This window comes from Anas acuta, chromosome 7, assembly GCF_963932015.1.
Source record: "Anas acuta chromosome 7, bAnaAcu1.1, whole genome shotgun sequence".
Lineage (NCBI taxonomy): Eukaryota > Metazoa > Chordata > Aves > Anseriformes > Anatidae > Anas > Anas acuta.
Genome location: NC_088985.1, coordinates 15,988,578 through 16,011,955, shown reverse-complemented (window position 1 = coordinate 16,011,955; position 23,378 = coordinate 15,988,578). Strand labels below are relative to the sequence as shown.

The following is a 23,378-nucleotide window of genomic DNA, read 5'->3' as shown; positions in this document are numbered from 1 at the left end:
GGAGTGTCACGTCACACAGCCTTTTGGGGCCAAAACATGGAGAGTATTTATCCTGTTGGTGTCCAGTACTGCTTGTTACCCTGCCTGATTTTGTTATCTACTTAAAAAGTAAAACTGTATGTGGAACATGGCCAGGAGCTTTGCATGAAAACACAATGACCTTGTATATTCTTTAGCCACTCCATCTGAGAGCTATTGCAGTCATTAAGACTTGAGTGAAGTGTTACTTCTTTTGTGCAGATAAGAACACTGAGACACGCAGGTTGGAAGCTCTCCGGGTAAAACTGTACCCTAAAAAATAAATTGGGCAAGCTTTATGTCCTATTTAAAATCTCTTTTATGCACCATATACACCTTGTACTGGCCTCTTCCCAGGCATGGATTTTACTTCACAGCAGCCAGCCCTCAATTCAGTTAAGTACTTAAGCACATCCTGACATGCTGTGCCGAATCAGGGTTTAAACTGGAAGTGACAGAAATAGAACTGAGATCTTCTCAGTCGCAGCTCCACTCTGACACCACCAGGCAATGCTTCCTTTTCTCATAATTCTCCCATTGTAGCATATTGCCAAGAGACAGGTTAACACCTGTACCCTGAACATCTGCCCCTTACCAGAACTCCAGCCACCCAGTGAAAATTTCACAAATACAAACCATGTAGCCAGCTCCAACAATTATTTTGAGGCTTGAAACCTTTGTATCCCAGTGCCTTGAGAGCATTATTTAAGCAAACATTGGCCTCCTCACTATAGGAGGCCAACCAATGTCAAGTTACCTTTTTTTCAATATGCGTATGATACTTCAGTGCATCAGCTGTACCTCCCAAACCAGTAGTCAGTGGAGCTTTTGCCTGTAAAATGCTAAATCAGGTTTTGTGTTTAATTGGGTTTTCTCTAAAATAAGAATCCGAGGCTGATCCTGAAAGCCCTAAAAACTAGTTAGTGTTGGTAATTCAGCATGGAAGCAAGTCATCAGGTAGATTCTCCTTCTTGAACTTGAACAGAATATGCTTCCCCCACTTAAGTCTCTTTTATTGTTCCCAGGTAAGGTGAGCTCTTTCAGCTACTGTGTCTTGATCAAAAGTTCATAGAATGCAGCAGGATGAAATGAGTAATGAATGACAGCATCAAATTATGTTAACTAAGCATTAAGAATACTATACGAAAATACTTTATTAAGATGTGAAAAAGCATTGTTTTACATGCTGTCTATGGAACGTAATCTGTGCTTGTAGTAATTACTTGAATAGCCAGTTAACAGCTGTGTTGCATCCTTAAACAATCATCATTTTCCTTATATGGACTTGCAACTAATGTTCCATGCTTGCAAGCAACTTTCTAGGAAATGAGCACTCTGTAAGTTGCTGCTTTTGAAGAAGGGAAGAAGGAGAAAGAATTCTTTTGGTTCTCTTCTTGCTGATCTGCTCTTCCTCATTCTAACTTCAAAAAAAAATTACCTGCAGTCTTACCTAGGTTTAAAAAAAAAAACAACAAAAAACAGTCCTTGCACACACACGATTTAGGGAGCGATCGGTACTGGAAATCCTGTTTGTCCTTCAACATGCTTTTAAAGGGACTTTTCAGATGGCATATACTTGAGGCTTCTCAGTTTAGTACCCTTCAAGGATTACCAGCAACTTTCAATTGCCAGCTTGAGAAAGCTAGTAATCTCCTTGATGCCACATATATTTCTTTAAAAATAAATCTTCTATTATGGCTTTTAACATTAAATTCTGCTTCTTTTCCTGTTACTAGCAGAACAATAGGATGGATTGTTCTGCTACTGAGAATAAGGTAGCGAGCACAGCTATAATCACCTGCTGTCTGACACTGCAGAGAACTCAGTCTCCAAGTCCTGCATAATGCCAGCAATATGTTATTTTTTTCTGCATTCAAACAAAAAGCTTCAGTTACCCATTTATTTCAAGGGGATGAAGATCAACGTACTTGGTGCTTCATGATCCCTAGCGAATACATTCATGTCAAGATAATACAAAATAGCCTTCTAGAGAAGGACTGTAATTTTTACTTAGTCTTGTCACAGGTCACCAAAATATATTCTTGTTTGTGGGGTTGTCCAATTAAACAGTGTCCTCCAGTGTATTTGTGAGAAGTGACAACTCCCCCTCTTTACAAGATCTTGTGCCAATTAGTTAATATTTCCCTATTTTTATTCCCTGTGCACCCAAGCTTTTTCCCCTCCTTGGACTCAATAGCCTCTTTTAGGACAGCAAAAAGTCTTTGTACAAACACAGTTGGAACTCAGTCATGTACAGGGAGATTTTTTTTAAGAACTGTTTTAAAAGGACAACCTCTTATACATTTTCTTCCTTTATTATAATTAAATTTATTAACCTTATTTATTTCAATAAGAAGCCACAGTAGATCTCCAAGTAAATTTCTGTCATCAATTTAGCTGCCCTTAGGGTCCTGCTGCTTCTAAAGTCTACTTTCTCAGGCTACGAAATCCAGTGGAGGTATAGGTTAAATAATGATTTTTGATCGTGTTCAACCTACGTTTTTCTTGGTGATTTGATGCTTGCACTTTCCCATGCGCTAGGCTTCCTCCAGTTACAACTTGAATGCTAATGTCAATCCGTCTCCCATTGGGAGCATGCTGATATTGACTCGTGCATCTCTGAAAAGCTTCTCATTGAGGCGGTGCATGCTCTGTGCTGTCAAGTCATCCTTTCTTGGTTTTAGCACCTTTCCACTCCAAAGGACCTATTGAGAAAAGCAATGTCATGCACCTGATTTGTTCCAATAAGTTCTTTGGACCACAAAAGAAACTTCGGAAAAGATTATGCATGTTTTCTAGAAATCGGTATTGTACTGTATTTCAAATTCCTAGTGGTTCCCAACATGGAGCTCTCATAATGAAGCAGGATTGGGAGTCCACAGAATTGGCTAACTGTACTTCTATGGCAGGTTAGAAGCCAAAACAGAAAACTGCAACAAAGATGTATTTTTAAAAGCCCCTATTCAGCTGCCACTGTAACCCTGAATGTACCTAAAGTGTAACATTGTTCTTTGTTACAAGTAAAAATCATTAATGAATAACTTAGTTTTAATCAGTAGCTACTAATGCTACCCTAGATCTTGCATAAATACTATATATAGTAGAAAATGCTACAAGACAGAGCAGATTAAGACAGAACATCCTCTGTAATGAACTAGAAAAGATATGATAAGCCTCTCATCCCAGGCTGTTTATGTAGAAACATAAATTTAACATATTACTTCTCATATAGGGCTTCTTGCCCATATTAGTGTTATTAGTGCTATATTGTTGCATAAAGCTTACTTTGGTAATTTATGCTGAATTTTAAAGCCTCCTTTGTATGATATGAAACAAAGATGTTGCAATTAGCAATAGAGTTGCAGGTCAGAAATCAAGTTATTAGAATCCCACTGTGACTTTATTTTTTCTTTCCTAGAAGCAAAGCAGTAACTCCCTGTGCTACTACCACTACAGCCAGCAGTACTTACATTATCAATAGCTATTATTCCCCCTTTCTTTATGAGGCGCAAACATTTTTCGTAGTACTCATTGTAGCTTTCTTTATCTGCATCAATGAAAGCGAAGTCAAAGGTTTCTGCTTCTCCACCAGCCAACAGCTCATCTAGATAGGCAACAGAGTGAGTCATTATAGCCTCGTTAATGCTGTGTAGAAGAAGAAAGTCAACTAGCTGTGTCAAAATTCTCAATAAATAACAGCTTTGGTGCTTTGACTGGGCAGCCTGTTCCTCTACAGCTAATTACTAGAAAAGTTTAACACAGAGAAAACAATCTGGACACAATATAAGTCATGAAACACGCAGTTACTGAGTTTTTCCAATGTGCAAGAAGTTCATGGGGTAGTTCTAAAAACCTGCAGAATACAGCTGGGGTTGCTGAGTGGCGTAGCAAGAACAAGTCAAGCAGTTTGAAATGACACACTCGAAACCTTCAGCTATGTTTTGAGCTGATTAAAAACTGTATTAAGTGGATTATGTTTTTTTCATGTTTATGAGCAGGTTCTAAATGCTAATCTCTAGTTGATGACCAAGTGCCATGATGCAGGTAGGGTGGTTCCCTATGTCATAGGGTTTGAACAAACGCTGTCAAAAATCTTCAGTACAGCAAATGATGCCATTAAGTATTCTTTCTCTGGGCAAATGGCATTTAAGGTTTTGTGTATTGCTTTCTTGACTGGGAACTCCAGGCTGCCAGTTGGAAAGGGGCTGACTGCTGTCTTCCTAAGGATCTCTGCCATCTGCTCTCACGCACCCTTATCCTCTGTCAACTGAGGATTTTTCTTCATCTGAAGCATTGCCTAGACAGAGCTGTCCATCAGTCTTTAAGGACAGTGCATCCTCTGTAGAAAGGAAGGATGGATCTATGTGGATCCCTCAAATACCTCTGCTGGAAACCTATATTCTTCCAATACCACCTCCATTCCTAACAAATTTCTTGCATTTTAGAATACTTATGAATATCCTCTCTGCTCCATATTGCTTCTCTTCTTGACAGAGAAGACATTGCTTTTCTGATGCCCTTGCAAGGTTTTGCTGCATTCTGAATCTGAACTTCTCTGAGCCAAAATTAACTGTTATACCCTAAGTTTCATATTGGCTTCTGTATCTTTTTTTTTTTTTCCCTGCACCTTGAGCTTTTGGAAAGCTCTTCCTCTCTACAACAAAGAAATACTTGCTTAGAAAGGACTCTGGAAAAGAAAAATTGGGCTTTGTCTAATTAATCTGTTTTAATCTGCTTTCCCAGAAAGAGCTGACAATAGTACTTCATAGATTAAGTAAGGCAATAGACAGGACAGGTGAGTGACCAGCACAGCCCACTCCACAGGACGAGCATTTTCACCTTTCTGTTAGCACATAAGAAAACTGAACTTTTAAAGCTCTGTGCTTATAAATTTACTTTTAAGATCTCTTTAGATAAGAAAATTTGTTTCACTATTACCCAGGGGATCAGATCTGACAGTGTATTTCCTGGATTTCATCAGCATTATATTCATCTTTTGGCTTCTAAGGGAGAAAAAAATATATTTTAAGATACTTACCAAGTGTTTGAATAGCTGGCTTTATCCGTAGGTCAATCTTATGGTCTACTCCTGCCTAGAGTGGAAAAAGAGCATAGAAGTGATCCAAGTCGTCAATAAGTAACCTGTTTGCAGTTTGCACTCAATGAGTGACTAGTCAACAGATTTTTATTTTTTTTTTTACCGTTGTTTCTAGGATCCAGTCAGCAACTATTTGTCTTCTCAAATTAAGCTGTTGCAACTCCTGCCCTAATGATAGGAATGCTTGTATGTGAATGTGCAGGTCTAAGATACCAAAATTATCGAGCAATAGTAACAAGCAAATGCAGCTGTCCCAACCACCTAACTGAGAAGATGCTCCTTACCTCCTTCCACAGTGGTTTTCCAATTTTGGCATAGTCCTCATTTATGTCACAGGCAACAACTCTTCCATTATCTGGCAGGACAAGTGCCATATTCAAGGTATTATATCCTGTTAAAACACCTAGGGAAATTGTAGAAGTCATGAATAATTACTGTGTTTTGAAAAACTGATAAATAGTGAACTAGAGAGGTCCCTTCTAGAATGATAATAAAACCAATAATAATAAAAATTAGAATAAAAATAAAACAAACAGGAACCCAGAAGGGTCAAAGATGACAATTTGTTAATGGACTCAAAAGGCTTTCTATTTCATTCCGATGTTACAGGGGTTGTGAAGATATTTTTTTCCTCCTCTTTAATCAATCTTGTAACAAAGATTCAAGTTGTCTGTGTGTGTATTTTTTTTTCCTAAAATTCTCCAGGACACAGAGGGCAGGGTCTGGTCCTGCACCTCAGGAAAACAATCACTTAAAAGCAGAGCTAAATCCTGAGCTAAAAGGACTGAATCTGTCCAGGAGCAAAATACCAGGGCATCGTAAGAGGGGCCAAAGATAAAGATGATGGGAACCCATTCCTGGCTGCTCAGCATCAGTCTGGCTTTGGGACATCCTCCTCACATAGGCATGTCAAAGAAAGTGGATTGGATTCAGGGCCTGTGCAGCAAACTAATTCCTTTGGACAAGAAACCTATACAGAAAGGAAGGAATGCACCCTGCCTGGCAATTGCTGGTCAATTTTACAGACCCGAGTGATCTATTGGTCCTAATTTTTCAGGTTGCTTCTGCGTTGATGAGACATCCCTGCTGATGCTAAAATTATTGATACTATCACACTAGTTTACCCAACTGATTGCTGAGACAGAGATGCAGTGCTTTACTATACTGGGAAATCCTATCTTACACAAACATGGCTGGATTTGGAGAAGCACAGACAGGAGATTTATTTCTCTACAGAGAAGATAAAGTGATGATCTTACCTATTTCTATAACTTTCTTCGCTTTAATGAGTTTGACCAAATTTGCCATAAGCTGAGCCTGGTCACAGGACACCATCATTCTACCCCAGGGATGTTCTGCAGTGATCTGAAGAGAGGAAATAACACAATGAAACAATAACAACAATACTAAAAACAACAACAAAAGCCAAAGCTTCCAAAATTATGTCCTAAGGCAGAGAAACCCCAGGAAAAACAGAGATGCTCTTACCTTTCTTATTCTAGATGGCTGTGTGCTCCACATATGAGACAGAAATTTGTTTTGAATTTAACAGTAACTGAAGTGGGAAGGGGCGAAGTCATAAGCAGTTGCTAATCATGCAAAGCAATGGTGTGATCCAAATTTACCCCGTGTCTGTACCAAACTCAGCAGTAAAGTTGTAATGGATGAAGAACCTTAAAGGAATCTTGATTGTGAAAGTCCTTTATTTCTGTACATTTGCATAAACAGATGTGTTTTTTCTTAACGACAGCCTTTGTATTTATGCTCTTATACCTCCAGGACATGTAGCATGTGGTATTGTGTTGTTTGTTTGTTTTTTTTAAACTCTCAGGTCAAAGTCTTCTGCCAAAGGTCAGACCCCCTGGTTCTGGCTACAAAGCACCTAGCTAGAGGTGGCAGGGTGTGAGGGCCTCAGGCACTGACGAAGAGCAGCAGGGGAAGCAGGACTATGCCACTGCAGTTCAATGAAGAGGACAGCCCTCCCCTTTCCTGTTCTCTACTGGGGCCCAATCTAACCGAACAGCTCCACTGTTTAACATTTAATTGCTTTTATACAGGAGTAGTTTGTCTCATTTGCTAAGAGCCAGTCCTGAGTCAGGAGGGCTGTTCTGAGCTCCAACAATACAGCAGGTTTAAAGACGTCACTCTTCTAAGATACAAGATGTGCTTAATGTGTATGCCAATACCATTAAATACTCATTGGGGAGCCCTGAACACTGAAAACTCTGGGTGCTACCAGCTCAAAACCATTTCTCTTGCATATGTTTTAGAATTTAAAACACTGGACATCTTTGCATTTGCTTCTTTTGTGTAGGAAGTGTATCCAAGGTAAACAGATATGACCAGGATTTCTTCTGCACCAGTATAAATATGTATATAGAATGATTTCTAAGGATTGAAAATCCCAGAAAGTACAAAGAGTAGGGAAGGAAGAGGATTTAAGGCAACTTTCTACTTAGGTGGAGTAAGGGTCTTTCTTTATCAGGAAGCAGGATTTTGGTCTCTGCTGCAATGTCTGGGATTATAAAACTAAAAGACCAATCTTAAGAGGTTGGGTTGTTGGGTATCTCTGTGAGGAACAGAAAGCTATACTTTTGAGGCTGCCTGTAGTGCTTCCTAAGGGCTTATTAATTCTGTGTACCTATAAATTTGTATGTGCAAGTAAGATGGAGGAAGGAATATAAGCAATATAAAAGAGTATAAGGAACATAAGCAATATAATCAGGAGTCTAGCAATTTGGGACCAGACATGGATGATGCCAAAAGGGCCTAGTGGAACAGTAAGTGAACAGAAAATGTAGGATGGGAGATAAAGTACTGACCAGTCGCAGCTTCTTTAGAATTGGGTGTTCCCTCACAGAGTGATCCAGTATGTACTGCCACAGAGGACTGCTCTTTCCAATAACACTTCTGGGTGACCTGGGTATCCCAAAAACTAAGGATGGATATTTTTTACCTGCAAAAAATAAAGGACAACTTTAAGCTCCGCTGATAAAACTTTGCAATTCTAAATTACGGGCTGCTTAAATAAATAAAATACATAAAAAGAAGTTATAAGGTGCTTAAAGTACATTTTAGTACTACGAAGAGGGCTCTTTGCTATGAAAGAGCCAGTGAATAATGATGATACAAAGTAGCTGGACTGCTCAGTGGACTATATATATATATATATATTTTTTTTTTTCTACCTCTGAACTGTATAGCGGAAGCCTGCCGAAACTACAAGTGAAAGGCTGGGGTGCCGTGATGTTCCCTAGCTGAGGTGAAGGTTTGCGTGCTGTACTCTTGCAGGGCACTGAACTGCACCCCCACTCACGGCTGCAGGAGGCCTGAGGCCGCCCAGGGCAGCTGTGCAGCAGGGTTGCTGCCCCTGCCTGTCCTTACCGCGGGGCCTCGCAGTGCCGCTGCCAGCGGCGGGTGCCCTTTAGGCAGGGGGCTCGCCCCCAGCCGCGGGTCCCAGCGCAGCTCCCTGCCGGGTTCGGGTTCAGGGGCAGCGCTGGAAGCTGCGTTTGCAGGCGTAACCCCGAAGGCTCACATACAAACCTGATCCCGGCTTTGGCGTCCGCGGCTCCTTTTCCCCGACAGATCAACAAGACAACACCCGCCCCAGCCCCAGCCCGCCCTGAAGGCGCCCTGCTCCCCGGCAGCCGCTGGGGCGCGGCCACGTCCTGCCCGCGGCTGGCGGCGGGGTCGCCGCTTACCTGCCAGCAGCCCCGTGGCGAAGGCGACCCCCAGCATAGCCGTCCCCACGGCCACCTCCTTGGGCACGCTGAAGAGCGGCATCGCGGAGCGGCTGAGGCGGCGAGCGGCGCGGCCCGGGCGGTCACAGGCACAGGGGGGCGCGGGGCGGGGCGGGGCCGCCCGCCATGTGGTGGGGCCGGGCCGCCTCCTGCTGCTCCTCCTGCCCGCAGGGCGGCGGCTGCCCACGCTGCCGGCGTGGGGATCTTTGCGTACTTTACGCCATCTGCGCGGCATAGGCGGGAAGGCTGAGGGCGGTGGCGCACACCCCGTGAGGGAGCCGGGCGGCTGAGGGGAGGGAGCTGCGCCCTCGCCTCCTCTGAGCCTGGCTCGGCCGCTGTCTTCGTTTTAAAACACACCTGAGGTGGTGGTGAAGGAGGTCCTGGCAGTAATGTCCCCGCTGGGGCTGCCCCGGTCCTGGAGGTGTGCCTTCTTCTTCCCCAGCACCTGAGGACTCGAAGCTGAGGTGTGGGCAGGATCCCGGTCACAAAGCGCCTCAGGTTGTGGGGGTTGAACCCTGCGCCCAAAAGACCTGAGGGTTCTCGGTGAAAGGACCGAGCCAAGGAGTGGGGAAAGAGAGAAAAGGGCCCCTGTTTTCCTCTGCTGTCACTTCAGCCCCTACTGTGGTGGTTCAAACATCTCCCTGCTGCCCTGGTCAGTGTCTGAGGAAATTGACCAGTGGTGGCTGTGCTATCTCATTTTCTTAGAAATCAGGGTAGAAAGTGTTTTTGTGCATTTGATTCACTACATAATTCATAGATATGTGCTGAAAGGACCCTGCAGGGCCATTTGCAGGAGGGATTTGGTTGTTATTTTGTGAAGTCTTGGCAATGCCTTGATTTTGCAAAACCCCAGCAAGATGCAAAGGTCTGTTATTTTGTTGCTCTAGGTGAAATGAAATTGACAACCTTGGACACAGACCAGAACTCTGCGGGCATGGAGCAAATTGGCATCTGCAGATGTAGGATGAAAGCAGGTACAGCTTCCCTTTTGGCACATAGTTAATCTCTATAAAACCAGATGAACTGTGCTTCAGTAGGTTAGGACGATAACTTTTCAACTGTGTTCCTAAGCTAGCAAAACTGTCTAGTGTCAATGCATTTAGCCGAAAAGGATTCTCTTGTAAGTACATCTTAAGTGCAGGATTAAGTATATCAGCCAAGGCAAAAGCTGTATTTATGGGACATGGGTTTGCCTATCACTGCATTTTTATTGTGTGCTAGACCTTATTTACAAAGGCTTGAGCACAGAGCTCTTGTATTTCTCTTGCAGCAGCTAATCATGTCAAGCACTAAGGAGTCTGCTGAGCTTTCTGACTTGCAGAACAAAGCGAGAAATTTGATCTGTCTTGGCAGATAAAATATTTCTCAGTTCACTTTTAAAATGTATTTGATTTTGAAGGCCGTGAATGTTGGAATGTTGTTGGTTTCTCTCTTTTTTTTTTTTTTTTTCCCTTCAGTATCTCATCATTTTCTCTGTGTACATTTTGCTTTTGTAAATGAAAGCATTTCATCCCATCTTTCAGAAGATGAGTTATCAGGTCGCACTGGAATATGTCAGTTTTAGGCCAAATAGAACTGTAGGAGACAACAAACTCTTCTAGTGGCTATAAATCAGATTTGTGACTGTGCAGCTCCATCTAGTGATTTTTCTCTATAACTGCAGTAGAAGAGAGAGAGCAACTAGGGGATTCTCCCTGCCTTTTTCATAAATGCTCTCAGCCTATATGCTTCTTGTGAATACCTTCAAATGAGAACACTGTATTGGCCTGTGGACTGACAGCACAACTAGCTGCCTTGCTAGAACCAATCTGGGAAATTCACAGTTTCTGAAGTGACAAAGAGAATTAGTGAACAGAATTGCTAATATGTGTTAATAAACATGTTTGAAACTTTTTTTTTTGGCTCCAAGTTCTTACACAGTAATAGTAATACACCTGCAATGGCAGTTACAGGACCTTTACTATGGTGGTGCACTGGACTTGTTCACTTTAGATAAGGAAGCTGATCTACAGATACCTAAGTCAAGATAAAACAGTTGCCCTTAGAGAAGCAAAAGAGTTCAAGTTCTCCAACTAAATAGAAAGGAGACAGCTGCTTTTCTTTGAACTACTGTGGTTTTAATTTTACGTAGCTCTGTGGTATATTAGTGAACAGGAAACTTTGGCTGCCCTGTAATTCAGACACATGCTGCAGTGTGCTGTGGCAATTTAAGCACTTAAAGACTTTGGTAGATATTTGCCCACGTCTTGTGCTGGGTAGATGAAGGCTGCCTAGAGACAGAAAAGTAAGTGTGAAGTAAGCTTGGATACAAAACCCATTGTGCCCTGTTATCTGTAAGGCCAATCAGTATGCACAGATTTCACATGAGATTGGGGTTGTTCCCAGTGTTGTACTCAGCATATTTGCTGTGCCTGACAGTGCCTTTTGCCTGGAAGTGCATCCTGAAAGGGCAGGGTTTGGGCAGCTTCTTCAGACTGGACCCAGACCATGGTCACTTTTGTGGAGCATAAGGAGTAAGATAGATGAGATTCAGGCTGTCTAATCAGTGGCTGACCTCAGGTTGACAAATCCTCAATTTTTCACACTGATAATATACCAGAAAGAGTAGTCAGGCATGGGAATGGGTTGCCCAGGAAGGTGGTGGAGTCACCATCCCTGGGGGTCTTTAAGGAAAGGTTGGACGTGGTGCTTAGGGACATGGTTTAGTAGGTGACATTGGTGGTAGGGGGATGGTTGGACCATATGATCTTGGAGGTCTTTTCTAACCTTAATGATTCTGTGATTCTATATCCCACTGCTTTTGTGTCACTGGGTAACTGATGTCTGAGCTTTCCATCTTTTCCATCTTTTCCTTCCTCTTTTTCTGTGTCTATTTTCCTCTTCACCCTTCCATGCACCAGCTACTGGAGCTCACAACCATACCTTCTGCCAGACTGTACCTCCTGGGACATAGGAGTTGTTCTGTGGCTTGCATCAAGGTGTTGTTAAAGGCCAAAATGTAACCGCTTTGATTGTCTTGTTGCTGAACAATAAAGAATTAAAATCTGAGCGTGGCTCACCCTGTGGTTGTCCGCACTGTGATTGAAAGCCTACCTGCAACATGTGTACTAAACTATAGCTGCTCCTGACATGGTGTTACTAAACCTATTGGCAACACACATTCTAAACCATAGTGACTGCTAAAATGGTTTTACTAGGAGAGGGTGGGTACGGATGATTCTTCTGAGAATCACATTCACCAGTGATGAAAAAATCATTGTTTACTACAGACACCTTAAGGGAAGTATGTGTGGACTTGTTTGAACAGGATAACTCACCAGAAATAATTCCTGTGCATATATTAAAGCTATACTGACCTATGGCATAGAAAAGAGTTCAGTGGAGCTACATATTGTGTCTAGTTCATTCATGCTGAGATGTTGCTGGCATGGCTTCAAGTATAATTTAAATGGTACTTGCTTCAATCCTTGGCTACCCACACATTGTTTTTCTGTGTTCAGGATGAGGATAGCAGTTATGGTCTTTTGAAGCACAGCAGCACTTGCATAAAATGCTGAGAAGGAAGTTTAAATACTACATGGATTTAGCTCAGTGAGTCAAGTAGAAGTGTATTCTGATCTTCTGTACAGCTAAGAGAAGAGAAGGCAGTAATCTTTGCCCCCAAAGGCTTCAAATATGAGTGGAAGAACAATGGTAATAGAAAGGAAGGGCAAGGAGTTAGACTGTACTAGTCAGAGTGCTTGGCAATAGCCTAATTGACAAGATTCCCACAAGAAATCAGAGCAAATAAGTTTTAAGGAGAATTCAGAAGGAAGGAGAATGAGGTTTGAAGCTGTTTACAAGGAGTTTACCTCCTTGTATGACTGCTGCATGAGTAAAAGCCCAAACACAAGGAGAATCTAAAGAAAAATGCTTTGAAAAAGCATTCACATTGACTAATTGCTGAAAATGCTCTTTGGGATGGCATTCTGGATAGATGGAACTTGAGTGAGATTAAATCTGTGGAAAGAATTTACAGCAATCAAGGTGATGTGAGCTTGGACAGAATTTTTTAGGTGTGAAGATGAACATAAAGAAATCATCTTGGAAATATATCAAAATCTATCTGATTATTTTTGTATGGTTTCAGCGTGAGGGTCTGGAGGGAAATCAGAGTTGAAAATGAAGTGTTATGAGTTGAGTGGTAGGCAAAATGTCATTTTTATCTGTATTGATAGAGGAGAAAGGTTGGAAAGCTGAGGCTGAGCTGATCTTAGACATCCTCAGAGAAGTGTTGGAAACAGATTGGGATTTTAATCTGGCTGCAAGGAGATAGGAGGGAAGAGGGAGACCTGCAAGTTGTCAACATCAACATGGTAGATGAATCTGTATATATAGATAGGGACAGTTACTCAGAAAAAAACAGAAAGCTGTGAATTCCCGTGCCTTTAAACTATTCACAGATAAACCCATAATCATTCTATTGCATAAATTTGCTGTTGTTTTGTTTTTTATTTAGTGGGTTTTCTTAGTCTCTTTGATTAAAACTGAAAGAGAACTTTCTTTGCTATATTTTTGTGTTTGTTCATCTATCTGTCGTAACTGCTGTAGATAAAACATGTATATGTGTTATCATTTTACACTCCACAGTGTATATCCCTTTGAAAGACCTAGGTAAGACAATTTATGGCTACATATTTTAGAGGATTGTGTATGGAATTATTATTATTTTTATTTACAATTGAGGTTTCTTTTTTCTTCCAGTTGGATTTGCTATTGTATTTGTCTATTCCATCCCTGTTATCTCTCTAGTATCGTGTACACTTAACATTTCATTTACAGTTCCGTAATGCAGCATTTGCTATTTACTGGCATAACCTCCTTGACCTTAGAGATGCTCATTCCACATGGATCTGTTGTAGCAATTTTTTTCCATGACTGTTCATATGTTTTCTCAACTGAAAATCTTGGAATAGTAAAAATGGTACAAAGCTGCTTTTTTATTTTTTTTTATTTTTTTTATTTTTTTTTATTTTTTTTTTTTTTATTTTTAAAGCTGTGATAAATAGAATTGCGCTCCAAAATTTTCTTCTGATAGTTGAATTCAGTAATTTGAAATAAGACTAATAGTTTCCCAAATACTCATCATTGCTTCTGAAGTCATCTGGATTTTTTATCAGACAAACTGTAAGTATCAAACCTTCCTTTAATATGATTCATTGCCCAGCTGGAGGGTAATCACTAAAGTGGAACGCAGACATGAACAATGACTTTAACTAAGTTGGTTTGGTTACTTTCATTCTGCTCAGCTACTTCTATTGCATTCAGTCTTCTGTGGGAGCTTTTAAAGTATGTCTTTCGATAACAGCTTGTAAAGGCTGTGGTACCTTCACATCTATTTCAAGGCTAAGGTATCAACATTTCAAATGCTGCTGCTAAGAAAGCTGGTGATTCATGAGCCCATAAGCCTTAAGCCATTAAACTTGCAAACAGCGAATGGTTTAGAAATGGTTTTCAGCTAGAAGCATTTTGACATATTGGTAAATATTTTCAGGTCTTACTGGCTTACAGGCCAACATTTTGAATATATATGACTACTTTTTGCTATCTCATTACAAGACTAGGTTCAACTTTGGACATGCAGGTATCGTGAGGAGAGATAGCTCCTGCCAAGCAGCGTAATTCCCAGTGCAAAGTAAGTTAATGGCTTCTATGAAAATATCCCACAAGTATCAAGGACTATAAAACTCAAATTGAGCTTGACTGGGGGAGACCCAGTAAAATAGCTCGTTCAGTGGCTCAGCTTGACAGATGCAATGATAGAAGCAGTTCTCCTGACAAAGAGGGTTTGTCATTGAAGGATGTTATTCACAGGGACTTTGAATTTTCCAAAATAGGTGACAGACTGTTCTGAATGATCTCCTTCCAGGTCATGGCCTAGCCTCACCCTTGGAACAATTGCATGGATAGTGGTGCAATGGATGCTTGTTACAGAGGAATAAAACTTGGTATTAATTTGCTCCTGCAAATGGTCCCCATGTGATTGAAATAGGTACAACTTTAGTGGAGCATTCTGCTTTACTTACAAATTACACCCTAAGTCTCAATATGTTGTACCAAGTAAGCCTTAAACTGTATAGTGCGTAAACAAAATATGAGAATTTTTGCTCTTTATCACCCTGATACGTGTGAAAACGTGAAACAAGCAATGAACAAATCACCCATAGCCATAACACCTCATCAAGAAGGCTCTACTACAGCATATATATATATACGTATATATATTTGATATCAAAAGAGATCTGTGTTAAAGGCCAGCAGACTGCATTTGTTTCATGTCATCTGTGTGAGCAGATGCCAAAGATAAAGGGTACCTTTGGAGGCCCAGTGGTTTCTCCCTTCCCTGAAGAGCATTTGTCCTAGAGTCTCCAGTGAACAACAGCTAACAGCAGCAGCCTGACAATGGGAGAGGTGCAGGATTAGGGGTGTTCTTACCTACTGTTCTCCAAGCATGCAAAGCAATGATGAATGTTCATCTTACCAGATCTGATTCGTATGGAATGGTAGAACAGATTGCCATTTCAAGAGTGAGAATTTATCACAAGCCTGTGGAAAACCATGCTAGGTTATTCACTCTGGGACTAAACCCAATTAGTGTCATCATCTGTAACTCCATGTGGGGTGCGTTACTTCCTTCTGGCTGAAAAGGTGTAGGTAGGATGGCTCAGGTCCCCTGGGAAATAGAGGAGTGGGAGAGGTGCAGAGAGCTTGGCCTAACCTTGCAAAGGGCAAGAGCAGATACGGTTGCTCATTATTTATTGGAGGAGAAAACAGAGATGGAAAGCAGGAAAGAATTTTTGATTTATGTTTAGTGTCATCTCTATTGTCCCCTATTTGTCTTATTTAAAAAAAAAAAACAGAGTGAAGATCTGCTCTTAGTAACTGATATAAACCAAATTCACATTTATTCTCTTGGTATGTTCCTAAAATATGATGGTTAGAATTTTACTTAATGCTGCTCTTCACTGTTAATACTTTTTTATTTCTTTACCATTGTATTTATTTGAGTTTGAATGTTAACACAGAACTATGTAAGTTTTGTTAAAAATTCAGTTTTGACTTCATTTTGTAATAAAACTTGGGTTTAAAAAACATTTCAGTTAATATAAGGAGTTGGAATGATTCTGTTAATTTTTTTTTTTAATGGAGCTCCCAGCTGGATGAACTTGGAGTTTTTCAGTGCCAGTCATCCCTTTGAGAAGAATTAGGCTTTCTCAGTGCAGTATTTTAGAGTTATGTTTTTGCTGCTTCATTTTAGTGTTTTGAAGATCCTTTTGCTTTAGTATGCTTGAATTATGTTTTCACTTTTTAATTTAATTTTCTGTCCATTTTGTTTTTAAGAAGTCCCTTTCTTTCCATTCGTTTATTGTCTGGGCTTGACTTCATAAGAATCTCTAACTGAACCATAAACTACCTTTATAAATATCATTTTTCCTTGAAAGCTATATCTTACTGCAATGACCAAAGTTTTGTCATGTGTTAGATTAAGATGTCTGCCTAAAATCAATAATGCTGAGGTAACAACATTGGTTTCTGCTAGGCTCTCAATTACTTTCTCAGTTGTTTGTCATAGGAAGAATATATGATCAGTTGTTTCCCCTACAGGCTATAAAACCAGCCTGTTCTCCTTTGATCACTTCTGCATACTTCACTTTTACTCTCCTAAGTGTAACACAGATTTTTAGAGCCTTGGACCTGGGAAGTAGCAAAATGATTCTTCTGTAGTCCATTCCAAGGGATAATAGCCTCTGTATAAAGCATCATAAATATCCCTGGACAATATTTGGCTCTTTGGGTTACGTTGCACAGTCAGTATGGAATTCTTCCCTGAGTTTGCCAAGCTCTTTGAAGAAATGACTGGGAGAGATTTACTTTAGTCTTTCCTTTACACTTTGCATTCCCTGTAGTCCTTTGCACCTCATGTTTTGCGTGTTGTCTTTTGTAGGTAGTGCCTTATTCTTTATTCCTTACCTAAGCAAACAGATATATCACTGTAGACCTCCTAGTCTTTTAGTCTCCCCCTTGCCATATTGTACTTTTTTTTTTTTTTTTTTTTTTTTTTTTTTTTAATTGGTTTCTGGTGCCATCTTGTTTTTGAAGTAACTGCGGTTTGCTACAGAGGAGAAATGCAGCCGTACTATGTTATTTCCTGGGGACTTCACTTTTGCTCTATCTTCTTTATCAGAAATAAGGCTGTACCTTCATGATGTCAGTAAAGGAATACTTGAAACAGTACAGTCTCATGTGAAAATGAGAGCAGCTGTGATGGTGCTAGTGAGTCAGCACCTGCTTGTTATCTGAAGTGCTTTTCCTTCAGAAAGAGGCAAACGTGTTTCTGAATGAGGCTTCAGAGGTAATGGGCCATTTGGAGAAGATAAACTGAAGTTCTGATGCTGTTGTATTTCTGAGGAGAAGCAGCATTTGCTGCCTCTGGATTTTCACCGTGTGTTGTTTTATAGGGAGAGGAGGTGACAGAGAACAATAGGCACAGTATTCTGGTTGAAAAACTAAACAAGCAAAGCCCCAGTTTTGATATAGAAAGCAGGGAATTAATCTGGGCACCTGTAATTTTCCATCGGGGGAGCGTATGTGAGAGGTTAGTCAGACTTGGTGTGAATATCTGGATTTCAAGGGCATGCAGAATATTTAACAATGCTATCCCTGGCAAGGCCATGCTGAAATATTTCACAGTGCAGAGCAGCTCTGTAGTTAGTGAACTGTTATGTTTCCTAACAGGGTCTTTGTAGCATGTTGTAAACAGTAACTGTTGTAACTGAATCCTAGGCTGCAGTCCTTAAAACCCAAAGCACTACCCAACTGGCAGGAACCTTAATGCAGTTTGCCTTTGTCTTCTAATTCATGTAGGCAACAGTGGAAAATGCCAGAGTGCTTGGGAGCTAGGCCAGGAGGAGGATAGGTATGCAGCTGGTCGTCTGTCTCGCCACTTTTGAGAACAAAGGTAATTGCTGCATGCCATACACCTTCCTGATGAAATGCCTTTTGGAAAATCAAAGCTGTTTGATTCCAAGGCAGAGACAGTTTCTCCGACCAAATGGGGTTTAGTAACTCTTCCAGCCTAGCTGCAGTGTCATTCATGGACTGTTTAGCTTCTTGATGTTTATGTACCTGCAGGGTTGTTGTACACTTAAAATAAGGCATGAAATGTGGATGTGATGTTTATTGTGTATTTGGCTTGGGTTTAAAAAGGGCAACTGGCATAATGGACTGAGTATTGTGTGTCTCATAATCCTTGGAAAGATGAGGCTGACTGCTCCTTCCTAATTCTGTACTTTTTCCATAAGTTTCTGTATTTGTACATCCTTAGAAGTTGTAGTAGTTCTGGTGCCAAAATAAGCTAGCAGAACCAAATATTCACCATGCTTGAAAACCTGGCTCTGGTCTGTTAAATCAGACTTATTTCCTGTCTTAAAGCACAAAAGTGCCAACTCATCTGTGCTTAATGGACAGTTGAATACAGTCAGTGAAAATAGAGGAGCAGTTTAGATACTTCAAAAGAATTCTTTTTTTTAGCCCACTCCTTGAGGCCACATGTGAAGGAGCTTACAGGAGAAAGCTACAAGGCTGTAAGGTATGCAAGCATTTGAGGACTGCTTTCTTGGTCTCCATGTAGACTCTGATGGCATTTGGGAATCTAGGAGTACTTGGGGATTCTCTGAAGCCTTGGGAAGTTTGGTTCTGTCTGCAGCATGCCAAGAGCTCCAGTTAGGCATCAGGACACAGAAAGCACTTGATGTGACATGTTGGACATTCCTGAACCACTGGTAAATCCTACTGCTTGCTGGTGTTTCAGGATAATGCCATACGTTTTTCTGGTTTTATTCTTTAAAGTACATCAAACCCAAGCAAAGCCACTCCTTTCCCTTTCCAGTGTTTGGTAGAATTACAGCCAGTCAACCTTTGCTTCTGTTCTCTGAAGTGTAACAGAGATTTTTAGAGCCTTGAATCCCTGAGGTAGCAAAATCATTCTTGGGAGTCCATTCTAAAGGACAGTAGTTTCTCTGAGTGAAGTATTGTGTGTATCCCCAGCACAAGCCAGAACCTGAGCAATATAAGTAGTAATGGTAGGAAGAGAAGTGAAAAATGTTTCCCCTTGCTACTTTCCTCTGTTATAAAGGAATTTAATCTGTTAAGTCAGTGCACAGCGTCAGCATTGTTCAATTCCTCCTCGAGGTCTGTAAAAGCAAAATGTTCACTTGCATCCATAGTTAATTATGACTCTCTATATACAATCTGTTGATCATAGGGCTTGCTTCTCTCTCCTTCATTTTACCCCCACCCACTTCCTTCTGAGACTGCAAAAGCCATTTAGAATATGAAGCTAGGTTCCTTTTGTTTTTTTCCAGTTCTAACATAATATGTTGGGTGACAGTGCACATCTCTGCCTTCTCAGGTTCATATGGAGTCTGATTAATAGCTGCTGCAATTAACTTCCTCTTTTTACTGTTTTATAATATGGCAGGATTGGTAAGATAGTCTACTGTTGTGTAAACCAGCAAAATCACTTACTTTTGCCTTGTCTTTGAAGGAAAATCTCATTTGAGGGGAGAACCGTTACCTACAGATTTCTCCTTTGTCTGTTTGCTCCTAATTTCTCCACAGCCCTGATTCTAGTGGAGGCATGAAGAGGTTGGTGGGTAGCAAAACTTGTTCTTTCCTGCCCTCTCCTTCTGTATATATGATCACAGTGCTTTTTCCTCCATGCTGTGTAGCTGGGTGGTGCAACCCTCCCAACCACTCCCAGATACCCTTAAGTACTTGGTCCTAACCACTGAGTGTAAAAAACACGCCTCCAGGTTTGGGATACCCCATTTTGCATTTCAGTGCTTCAACAGTGGGTAAGCAGGGCACTTGTAAGAGCAATCTGAGATTTCATCAGGGTTGACAGTACTATGGTGCCTTGGTCCAATGTGTTCAGCGCCTCCATGTGCTGGTTAGCCCTCCATTTCAGTACAAGTCCTCCTCACTGCTATCAGTAACTATTTGAATGTCCTCAGTTCCCTGGATTTTCATACGCAAATGATAAATATCAAGGGAGTGATATTTTCATTTTTTTCCGCACCAGAAATTTGTCAAGATGTGGAAATAGTGCTAAAAAGCAGAACTTCTTTTAAAATAAATTATTTATTTTTGCTAGTTTCTGTTACTGCCCCCTCTGGAGATGATTTTGCTGCCCTTGAGGAGGTCAGAGAAAGAAAAGGATGCCCATTTCACATCTGCTGCACTGACAAGCAACCAAATGTACCTTTTGGCTTGTGGCTGGCATTCTGGCAGCAGAGAGCTTCCAGCTCCCACCCTTCTACATTCAGATGGGCTGAATAGCAGAGCTGCGCTATATTGCGTGTTGGCATACAGGTTAAGTACATGGGCTGCATATTAGTCTATTCATCTGGAGTTACCCTTTCAGATCACTGCCCAGTTTTCTAGCATAATCTTCTTGGAAAAGAGCTTGGCGTGTGTGTCTCCCTTTCTTTTGGCACATTTTTTTCCCCCTAGCAATTTCCTGGTATGCAGCACTCATCCTAAGAGTGGCGCTGGTATCGGAAAATGAATGGGCATATTGCAGTCTGGAGGAAATGTCATGCCCTTCTGGTGTGGATTCTGAGTAATGCAAGCTGTGGAGGGGTGTGTGCAGTGGGCATGCTATAAATTAAACATTGCCTTTGCTGCAGGCAGGAATAGGAAGAGGGATACTCCCTCATTCATTCTCCCTCTCATCCTTTTTAGACATCAGAGAATGGAATAAGCCAGTCATAAAAAGCAGGGCCAGGTCAGGGTAGATAAGTACCTTCACCTGTTGTAAAATTCAGAACAGCATTTAAATCTGTTCCTCCCCTAACACTCCTCTAGAGAGTCACTCTATCACTTGTAATAGCTTGCTCGAAAATGCATTGGAACAGCTGAACTTCCCTGGATTAGGATAGCTTTATGCTATGTTCCTGCCCTCTTCCGGACCAAAAAAAAAAAAACAAAAAAAAAACCTGCTTCAAACCCTGATTCACATTTTCAGTCTTTATGGTGTGTTGGTTGTAGGCAGCTAAGCTCTGTGAAAAGCAGAGGTCAGTAGAGACAGTCACCGAAAACACCTGCTCATGCAATAGCTTTTTCATCTTCTTATCCTGTCCTCTATTTGTTTCATCCCCGTCATTACACCTTGTTTTAAATTAGGACAGCTCTGGGGGGCAGGAGCTGTTTAGCTGTTTCCTATTGTGCATGTGTGCAGCGTTTGGCATTGTGGAGTCCTTTTCAGATTGGAGCCGTTAGTCACCACAGCAGTACAGACACACATCTGCTCAGAGGACAGGGTAAATGCGTACTTCAAAGCAGAGAGGGCTGTGAACTTGTGTGAAGTTGGCAGCATCTTGGAATACAGGAGTACATGGTTTGTGCCAATGGAGTAGCCAAAAGGCTTATAGCTCCCCCCAGTTCTTTCTTCCTCTTTACCTTGAATTATCCACGGGTGGAAATTAAACTTACGAGGAAAAAACAAACAACTTCCCCCTCTCCCCCCCCCAGCTTGGGGTCTGAGACCCTGTGGATAGCGTTATAGTGTTCTGCTGCCTGCTTGTGAGAAGTGCAGAAGTTCAGGAGGAAAACAGCCTCCAAGGCTGGGAATTATAGTATCAAGGATGGTTTTAAAAGTAAGAACAAGGAATATGTACTCCCCTGGAAGCCACTTATGAGTGTTAGTGTAATAGTTTCAATTACCATTTTGACAACTGCAGTGGCAAGGCTTGTTCCTTAGATTTCCTTCACAAAGGCTCCTTTTGCACTGCTGGTGCTCTCACAGCCAAATGGCCCCTTTTCCTTGGTCTAGTGCCGATCAGTGTAACAGCAGAGGAAATAAAAAATCCTCGTGACCCTGGTCATGTTATAAGGTCACTAAATTCACTGGCTGTAAAAACAGAAATGTCTTGCCTGACTCCTGTATTAAGACTTAAGTACCCTGAGCCAGACCAGTAGTCTATATAGGCACTGTATCTGTGGTAGTGCTGATTGAGGCCTTCTGTAATACAAATAAGAGAGTCTAAAGAGTTTGTCTTCTCCCCTTCTTTCCCCTTCACTTCCTTTTTTTTTTTTTAAACCAGTGGCTAAAATCAGCTGTGGCAGCTGTTGCTTTGGCTGCAGGCTTTTCCATTTCATCTTGAAGGCTGACACGCATGTGGTGAAGTTGCTCATCTGTTGAGGGTGAGTGGGTGAGAGGACAGGGTGATTTCTCAGTAAGTGGTAGGACTGACAGCTTTGATGTGTTTCCCTCTGGGGAAGAATGCTGCCATGGAGGATGAAAGCCTGGTTTCTTTGGCATTTGCCTGAGAGCAGTGCAGCTCAAGGGTATGCAAAAGAACATGAGGAAAGAGCACAGATCATTCTCCATGGACTATTGTCTTGTTCCTAAAGCAGCTGAAACGTGAAGGCAGTATGTAAATGTAATAGCCTGCATATTTCATATTGGTGGGGACTGTACAAAGGTGCTTTTGGTACAGAGAAAAATCCAGTCTGATAGTGACTGCGATACAAGTCTTGCCTCCTCTTGTGGCGGTCTGGAATCCTCCCTCTTCTCCCCTGGCCTCCCTACATCTCCTCCTCTCTGAAAGGCTGTGACTGATGAAAACTTGAGTGAGGATACTTGGTTGAACACTTGGCTGCAGAAATCTTGGATGCTGCAAGAAGTAGAGCAGTGATATAGTAGCTGAATTTGTTAACGAGTGGTGTTACTTCTCATCACAGCTGGGGCTATTCCATAACTATTTCCATAGCTGGCTATCTTCTAGCTGTGTTTGTTAGAGACTTCCCTATCTTTGCAGTTTCCTTCAGACTAGCTGCAGTATGGAGTTAAATCTTTGCTGCTAAATCTCCTCCATGTTTTGTTCCAGAGGTGCCTGCATTCCGGTGGTGAAGGAAATGGTTCTTGTACTTGGTTTGCCTGTCAGCTCAATGCTCTGAGCCACTTTCTTTGTCTGTGGTATCTCATGACACTCCATGATGGGCATACTGCTAATGTTGCAGTGTGAATTATTTTTACTGCCTGTCCAGGCAGCCAGGCTAGGTAGGTAACGTAGGATGACAATGTCTTTGTCAGTTCTGTATTCTGTATGCTGTCAGCTTCCTTGGTCTGAGGCATCTGTTATGGGCTCTGACGGTGTCAGCTCCCCCAGACCGATTTGTTGCCCTCTCTTCTCTACTTTGGGACTATACACTAAGCTGTGACAACTGTGGCTTGAAATGGAGCATCCTTAGTGTTGTTTTTCCCCATCCTTTCCAAGTGGACTAATGAATCATTTTTTCCAACATTACCCAGGTCTTCCCTTTTCATCAAAGTGTGATGATGCTCTGTCTAAAATTACAGGCTACTTCAACAGCAAAGCTATTTCCTGGTGTTTTCATAAGTGGAAATGTTGGTACAGTTAGTAGTCAATTGCATATGGAAATGGAACAGCGAATGTGAAACTGTGGCTGCTTCAGGC

At 41.5% G+C, this 23,378-nt stretch overlaps 1 protein-coding gene and 1 long non-coding RNA gene across 9 annotated transcripts in view; one reads left to right on the top strand and one right to left on the bottom strand.

The window, feature by feature from the left end:
• LOC137859567 (uncharacterized) overlaps nt 1-23,378 on the top strand; it is a 200,168-nt gene that overhangs the window by 6,483 nt on the left and 170,307 nt on the right. For 7 of the 8 annotated variants that reach the window (XR_011098385.1, XR_011098384.1, XR_011098383.1 and 4 more), the window contains exon 2: nt 9,744-9,830. The exons of the other annotated variant lie outside the window; for it this stretch is intronic. This is a non-coding gene — a long non-coding RNA (uncharacterized lncRNA). The remainder of the gene's footprint in view (nt 1-9,743; nt 9,831-23,378) is intronic. 8 annotated transcript variants of the gene reach the window in all.
• COMTD1 (catechol-O-methyltransferase domain containing 1) lies at nt 1,148-9,106 on the bottom strand. The gene is made up of 7 exons (XM_068688528.1): nt 8,818-9,106; nt 7,939-8,072; nt 6,376-6,481; nt 5,401-5,519; nt 5,057-5,111; nt 3,489-3,622; nt 1,148-2,723 (listed from the first exon to the last, which is right to left on the bottom strand). The coding sequence occupies exons 1-7, from the start codon at nt 9,089-9,091 to the stop codon at nt 2,571-2,573; spliced, it is 975 nt and encodes a 324-aa protein (XP_068544629.1). The 5' UTR covers nt 9,092-9,106; the 3' UTR covers nt 1,148-2,570.

Excerpts from the sequence above, each read along its gene's own strand:
- COMTD1 (XM_068688528.1), bottom strand. The coding sequence starts at position 9,091 with ATGCCGCGCAGATGGCGTAAAGTACGCAAAGATCCCCACGCCGGCAGC. Across the intron at positions 5,520-6,375 it reads GAAGAAAGTTATAGAAATAG|GTGTTTTAACAGGATATAAT; the intron begins GTAAGATCATCA and ends CAATTTCCCTAG. Across the intron at positions 2,724-3,488 it reads GAATAATAGCTATTGATAAT|GTCCTTTGGAGTGGAAAGGT; the intron begins GTAAGTACTGCT and ends TTTTCTCAATAG.